This window comes from Molothrus aeneus, chromosome 7, assembly GCF_037042795.1.
Source record: "Molothrus aeneus isolate 106 chromosome 7, BPBGC_Maene_1.0, whole genome shotgun sequence".
Classification (NCBI taxonomy): domain Eukaryota; kingdom Metazoa; phylum Chordata; class Aves; order Passeriformes; family Icteridae; genus Molothrus; species Molothrus aeneus.
The window spans coordinates 17,005,160-17,013,333 of NC_089652.1; the positions used below are offsets into that span (position 1 = coordinate 17,005,160).

At 42.5% G+C, this 8,174-nt stretch overlaps 1 protein-coding gene across 2 annotated transcripts in view; it reads right to left on the minus strand.

Annotated features, from left to right (window-relative positions):
• Nucleotides 1-8,174, minus strand: part of MTX2 (metaxin 2) — a 29,893-nt gene extending 21,719 nt beyond the window's left edge. Inside the window, exon 1 of one of the 2 annotated variants that reach the window (XM_066553817.1) lies at nt 8,072-8,170. In XM_066553817.1, coding sequence (XP_066409914.1) covers nt 8,072-8,111 — 40 coding nt within the window. In that variant the 5' untranslated portion in view covers nt 8,112-8,170. Of the gene's footprint in view, nt 1-8,071 lie in introns of both variants that reach the window. The other variant, XM_066553818.1, reaches the window with a different exon arrangement.

Sequence of the window (8,174 nt, forward strand, 5' to 3'; positions counted from 1 at the left end):
CTTTAATCCTCTTACTTAAAAAATAAGACTCTGACTGTGAAAATGAGAAGACAAAATACTTTGCATGTTAAATTGTGGAATATGCTAAACAACATTTTAGCCACTTCAGAGGTCTAGTAAGAATAGCCAGTTTCAGCAGTAGGGCAGGCAGGCAGTGTGATTTGCCCTGTAGTCTGCCACTAGTTCAGCTTGCTGGCAAGCTGTGGCATTCTTGAATACCAGCCACAGACAAAAGCCACAGAGCTCTAGACCCAGGCATCAAGATGTTCCCTCCTGAATGAGACATGAAGTCATCAACAAGTTAAAAGTTTTTAGGAAAATACTCAACTTGAAATTAAGTCTGTTCCCAGCTCTCAGCAATACCATGGAATTCTTTTGGGACAAGAATATTTTTGGAAGGCAATGCAGATAGAAATATTTTTCTGTTATAAAAGCAACCTATGCCTAATAGGAATCAAGGCTAATAAACAGTAAATCAAGATAATTACTACCCCAAATCTCCTCCAAACTAAAGTTTACTATATTCTCAGTTTGTCACCAGTTTATTCTGTGATACCTTCTGTTTCTGTAAATGCAGTATGCAGCTGACTAACAATCTCTTCCACACAGTTCACTGTGTGCTGTTGTGTAGGCAAGGCTAGGACCTGGCCTGGGAATATCTGACCTTCTTTAACACAGCAACTTCATGAAATATTATGAACTTGTTACGGATCATATAAAAGTAAAGACTACTCCTTCTCTAAAATCACCATATTTGCATGGATCACTTTCCTTTTTGTTACATTTTTCTTAAACACTTTGATACTTAACTTACATTAAAAAAAGAGGAAAGCTAAAACATCTGTATTTACCAGTTTGGTTCACATGGCATTAAAGGCCTGCTGTAAGAGCCAAGAGGCAAGATACCCTCTATTAAAAACAAGCAAACAAAAATACTTGGCATTAATCTGAATCACTGTATTGCAGTATTACAGCTGGAGAGATTAACTTACATATTATTTTCAAACAGTTTCCTTTAGCCTCTCCCTAGGTACAGATTTGATTAAAATATAATGAGGATTCTCAAAACTGCTTTTTCACAAGAGTAAACACTAAAAAGAAATTCAGTCTTACATCTGGGCAACTATATCCAGCAATATTATTTACAAGTCTCTAAATGTCATGAAGCAAACATTACAACAATCAGGAGGAAAAATTACCCTTTTTGGTTTCCAAAGACTGGTGACATGGTGGGGACCTGCTGCTCAATACCAAAGAATCACAGAATATTCTGAGTTGGAAGGGACCACAACATTCTAAATTTAGTAACCAAAAAAAAAACACATGGAAAGCTATTCCCCAGACTGCAGAAACAAGGAAGATTTATAAGACACTTGATATTAAAATGCATCAAAGAAACAGTTCATACTCTTTTAACATAAATCTGTGTTTTCAAGCAACAATACATTGTTTAAAAAGAAAATGCCAGGAACTGATGTGTTTCTAGTATTCAGGAAATAAGTGGAGGGGTACATTTTGCCTAATACAGTGAAGCTGCAGCCACTTTGGAACCAAAGCAGTTAAATGTCTACATCTCATACATTAAGAGTGACCAATAAAGGAAGTACAAGAAAGTTGTGAATAAGCTTCCTTAAGACCTACCAGTTCAACCCACCCACACTGAGTATACATCAATTTCATGTAATTGCCTGATCCTGTAAACTAACAAGGGCCAAGAAAAAACAAAAGCATCAGCAACTCCCTGGCTCTGCTGAAAAAGAACCAAAACATGTTTCATAGTGCCTTGCCAAATGAAAACCAACTTTCACACTAGTTAAACACTCTGCATTAAATCATATATCAAATAATTACATCATTTGCTTAAATCTGTCTCTGGCCTCCTCTGTAGAGATATTACAGTTCAGATAAAACATGACTGTCCAGTAATTATTGATTGAGCAGATATTCGATGTAAAGACTCAATCTCAGCAGCAATTCTCAAACTTGAGTTTCCTGTAGCTGTACCACTATGAGAGTCAGCATGAGACACTACTGCAGCAGCCATTTAACATGACATAATCTGCTTCTTCACCCTCCAAGAAAGCTATTAATTGCGTGTATTTAAGCATTAGTCCAATTCTGTTACTGTCTTTGAGTTGACTTTCAAGAGTGTACACATCTGTGGTTCAATCCTCCAGGGTGCTTTGCACTCTTGCTGCTCGGGCAGGCCACAGGAGGGAGATCCTGTCAGGAGACAAGGCCAAAAAGATCTCAACAAAATCAAGTCCATAAATAAAAGTTCTTCCTAAATCAACATCTGGATTTCTTCAGAAAAAATCAGACAGCGTGCCAGCTAAATGATCTCAAAATATTTATTTATAAAGTCCTGACAAGCTGGAGTTATTTTACTTATTTCTGATATTAAGCATAAGTGCTTCATCTCAAAGAAGTTCTGTAATTCTTAAAATTAGCTTTTTATAGATCTCTAAATCAATCCCTTCCCTTTGTGCTACTTAACTCCCTTGCTCCTCTTTGGTCCTGACCCAAGAAGTCAAACTTCAAGCACAGAAGCTGTGAAGAGCAAGACAGTGGAGATCTGATACTTATTGCCTTGATTGATACTTATTGATACTTAATGCCTTATTGGACTGGAACATTTCTTAGCCATGATATCTACATTTGTAGATATGTACATTTTTAAATCAGTCCTTTGAAAGCTCTCCTAGCTTGTGACCCCTCTTTTCTGTGGTAGTCTGAACTCTTCCTCCCCTAAAGATGTCTGGCAGGCAGTCTGACCCCCACTTCTGTGGAGTGCCCCAAGGAGCTCCCAGCTCCCTCGTTCACAGCACCCCTGCTCTGGTCCACACACACCTGTCCCACCAGACAGGACCGAAGCATCCCATAGCTGCTCCAAAAGCTGCTTCCCACACACAATTCCAGCTCACCCAGCCCTGGCCCCTCTGGCCTTTCATTAAGGCTCCCCTCCACTGTCTCATTCCCATAACCCTGAGCACAGCAGCACCAGTCTTGCAAAGGTGCCAGATGAGCTGAGCTCTGCAGGCAGGAGAGCTCTGCAGGGTACAAGTGCAGACAGTCAGCACTGTGCAGCCAGCCAGGGGTTGCTGCCAGCAAGGGGAAGATGCTGCCTTAGGGCTCTGGGCCTTTAAACCAGCCACAGCAGACAGTGGCATTTGCCATAGCATCTCTCACACTCTCCCTCACCTCCGGGAAACACTGCACACTCCCTGCTTCAGAGCCTAAAAACATTATCCTATTCTCTTAATCACACCCTCACAGTCTCCCTCATTTCTTTTCCAAGGCTTTCAGTGAGAACACTCCAGTGCATCCAGAGTTTCTCCAATACAGCATTCAAATGCCAAAAAAACCACACATGCAGTTGAGCTTTGGAAGTTCTTGCTAGGAATGCAAACACTACATTGGCTTCACTGTCATTATACCACAGCTAGAAGGCAGAACTGCTAAAAATTCCCACCTCTCAGCATTTTTACTTTCCAATTCAGTATGTACAAACCAATTTTTTTAGTTGAGCTCCCATCCTCCCCAATGAGACTTGTCCTGCATTCTCTGCAGCATCATTGGAATTTTTTCCTTTGATGTTTCCAATACTTCCTGAGCATTTCATGGGTTTTATTACTACATATAACTTCTTAAGGTTTGTGTTAAAACATCCATGTTCATGTGATATCTATGTCATCTTCTTAATAACTAAAGACCAGACAGTAAAAGTAATAATAAGAAAAATTTGAGAGCATGGTGTGTACTTTCTCTCTGTCCTCACCATGGCTTGCATGCAGCTGCAGTTTCTCACTCCCTTTCAAAAGGGACAGCTGAAAATGCCCAGCAGCGTACAACATGTGATGCCTGCTCAACTAGAGCAAAGAACAGCAACCAAGCTCTTTCATTTATTCTTGTTTTGAAAAAAAGGTGACTCAGCTGGTCCAAACCTACAGGAACAGACCAGGTTAATGCCTCAGGACAGTCAGAGAACAGAGCATCCAAGGACCAGAAAGAAAAAAGGAGTGAGAAAGAGAAGAAAAATCTGATTCCTCTCCAAAGTTGCTCCCATTCTTTGCTTTTTTTTTCTATGACCTCTTGAGCTGAGGCTCCAAAACAGCACTCCCATCCAAACCACTTGCCATGGTTTCATCAGCCAGGGAAAGTTTACTTTCAAATTCAAACTGGACAATATCAAAATAGGTGCTACATTTGGTTTACTGATTTTGTTACCATTATTTCTAGAGCAATCTCATTTCTGGAATGAGAAAAGAAGACATCGCTTTAACAGAAAACATGTAACAATAAAATGCTGATTAGAGAAAGACTGCTTAGTCTTAATGGAGACAGAAACAATTATAGAAGCATGCTCTACTATAAACTGTAATTATGCTGCTGCTTAAAAACAAGAAATAACAACATTTCAAAATGAAATATGTACTATACTACAATAATTGTGAAAGTAATGTTTTCCCCGACCTAAAAAAGTAGATTGGATAAGCAATCCACTCAAAGGATTGGTGGAAACCAAGTCATGAAACATGTCTGAGCATAAATTGGCAGGAGAGACATAAGAAACTTGCTTATTGAAACTGAACAGGAGTTAAAAGGGATTCCTTTCAGCTTGATTACCAAAGCACACATGTAAAAAACTCTGTAAGATAAAATCATGTAGCCTGACAGATTTGGTATTTTCAAATAAACTCGAATTTTTCATTACAAGAACCTCTGCAGCAGGCTTAAACAATCTCTGCTGACAACAACCTACTTTAAGCAAGAATAACTATTTTTTTCACCTCACACATGGAGGAAGTGCTAACACTTACCTATGTGCATTTTGATGCAAAAAATGCATACTCAGTTTAAATATCGTGCCTTCGTGTATGGGAACAATTTAGGTGGTCAGGTTTTACTCCCAATGAATTTTTTCTCACTCAGATTGAAGCTTGTCTCAATACACAAAACATGCATGTCAAAGATTTATTTGTACTCTGGCATGCAACACTGGAGGCAGACTCACTATGAACATAAAATACCTTAAGGCAGGAGGGCACCTGCTTTTCACACTGCATTCATTTCCCTTAGTATTAAAACCAGCCTAAGACCCGTGGACAAAACAGCAATAAACAGGAGTCGTTTTCCAGAGATCAAAGGACAAGCAACAATTATTATTTTCTCTCTTTTGAAGACTGACCTAAAACTAATGTATTTTGGGGGAAAAAATAAAGCATATTGAGTAATTCAGTGATCAATTAAATGTATGCTCAACAATCATTTAGAGATTATTTGAGCAGTCATCTTCTCAAAACTACTAGAGTTAGATTAATGTTGTAGACCACTTGAAAGCTGGCACTCTAATTCTTCTTACAGCATAAACATTCATTTCCCATCCTGTTAATATGTGATTGATGCTGAGCTACTCTAAATAAATTCTCTACCATATTATTCAATTAATATTTTCTACAGTTTAGAAATGGATGATTTAAACTGTGATGCCTCTTTCTCACGAATGCTTACAACTCATGAGGCTACGGAAATACATGTTTATTATTCCTTGAGACATCATATCAACCTCTTTGTATTTCTGAATGAGCAAATGGCTGAATGCCACTAATGCAAGCATGACACTCCACGCAGGTGATTCAGTCATTGCCTTGTGTTTAATCATTAAGGCATTAGAGCAGGAGGCTGTGCTCAGCATGGTCAGGTGAATGCTTGTTGCTCAGAGAGGATGCAGAATTACTGCAGCACGGCAAGTAGCTGAGAACTGATGGGCACAGAACCACTGAGGCTGGAAGGCACTTCTGGGATGTCCAGAGGAAGCCACAGCAGGTTGCCCACCTCCACTCTCCTCCAGGGATGGAGACTCCACAACTGCACTGAGCAATCTGCTCCAATGTTAAATCATCCTCACACTGAAAGAAGGTTTTCTCACATTCAGAAGGTGTTTTCTGGGTTTCAGTTTGTGCTGAGATGGTGAAGTGAATGCACAAGGCACACGCAAAGTGAAGAGACGTATTACTTTAAAAAAAAATCCAAATACCTACACAAAAAGTTGGTGTGCAAAATAAAGTTACAATCCTCTTGTCTACTAAAACCCTCCCCTAAGCTTTTAAAACATTTCTAGAAAACAAATTATGCTGAGCTGATTGTCTTAAATACCTGTATGTAAGGACTCATGCATTATAGCTGTTATATGCTAAGAGCAGCCGCAGCTCATTGCACCTGCTGTGATAAAGGGACATCTTCATGAGTAGGAACCCAATGAAAAGCCAATGAAATCTCATTTTTAGGAACATGGAAAACATTCTCAATCATTCACAACCACAGATATGGGATAAGATGCTATTAAAACAAGTGTCATTGTTAAGCAGTATTCTTTCCTTGCAGACACACCATTTTTCTTCCTCACAAATATTCCTAGATCTGGGGGATATCTTCTTAGTACCAGAATTAAATACTCCCTATGTCTGTGTTAACATCTCAGGAAATCCAGCTGTGTGGTGGGCATTGGCCAAGATCCTGGTTAACCTTTAAATCTGAAAATTCTTTCATATGAACAAATTGAGCAATGTTGCCATTATTTACTTTCAATCTGGTGTCTAATACAGACAAGCTACAAAGGTCACAACCCACTGGCAAATGTATCTTTTCAAGGTAGATAACTGCTTTTGAAACGGTGAAACGACAGCTTTTTGAATAACAGAGCAATGAGATGCCTACACACAGTATAGTCTTGAGTTTGTGTTTATAATTCCAGAAAAAATAAGTATTAGCAAGCTATCACTCTAGAATATTCATAAAGGTTACAGAGCAGACAGGAAAATCAAGATTCAGTCATGTACGCCATTATTCTTGTATTTCACAATATAAATAAAATATACTAAAGAGATCACAAAGGCAAGTAAGTACCCTATTCTCCACATCCCAAGGATCCAGAGCTCTGGCCCTCAACATAAGCATGGCTTGTGCTAGCATCTGAGTATTAGCAAGTGCCAACTCAAGAGGCCAGCACAACTTTCAAGCTTGTCGATGGGTACCTCTACAGACCTAGACTGAAGACCCACCACCTTCACATGACCTACAAGTCAGGGCACACTCACAATAGAGATTCCTATGTGGAGGTCTCTATCAAGTGGCAGAAGACCCAGCTCCTGAGACAAAACTCAGCATCCTTCTCAACAGGTCCGTATTAATCAACATGCTGCTCCCTTGCAGTATTTATTGTCTGGCAGCTTGCATAGCAGCAAAAATTCCAAAACAGGGAATAAGAAGAAAGGAGAAACTGACCAAGGCACTTATTTTAAGCATGCAACACACTAACTGGCTTTTGAACTTCCTAGACAGGCATTATCTAAGGTTCATGTTTTGGTTTTTTCCTTGAGAGCATATAATTATAATTTTTTGCTAAACAGCTCCACAGTGACACACACTTCTTTCTGTTTTAGCTCAAGGTCACGTTCGGCGCAGACGGCGCAGCTGCAGCGGCTCCCGAGAGCACTGACAGGTAGCAAAGGTCCCGCCACACGCCCGAGCCGCCCCGCACAGGGGACACCGGGGACACCGGGGACACCGGGGACACCGGGGCACAGCGCGCACCGCGGGGCACGGGCCGGGCACGGCGCCGCACCGAGCTCTCCCACGCAGCGCGGCTCAGCGCCAGCTGCCGCAATTAGAAACACGGTTTGCTGGACCACTGAGGAAAATGAATCCGTTTCAAAGAAGTTATTAAATGAAAGTCACGATGCGCCCCGGCACAGCGGGGGTTGGGGAGCCCATAGAGGAGGGGACCTGGTGGCCGCGCACGGCTGCGCTCGCAGAGGAGCCGTGCGGAGGGACCCGGCCCCGTGCTCCGGGCCGGGCTCCGTGCGGCCCCGCTCCGTGCGGCACCGCTCCATGCGGCACCGCTCCGTGCGGCCGCCCCCCGCCCGCCACAGTCCCGTCCCCGCGGCCCCATCCCGAGGGGTCACCCCGGCACCGAGGCCGCGGGAGCCCGGCGCCGCCGCCGCCCTCACCCCGCGGCTCGGAGCGCGGCGCCCGGCGAGGCCCCGGAGTCCCGCCCGCCCCCGCCCCTCACCGGCCAGCTGAGTCACGAAGGCCTCGGCCACCAGCGACATGTCGCGGAGGGAGGGCGGGCCGAGGGCACGCACAGGAACTGGGCGCCGCGCCGCCGGCGGGGC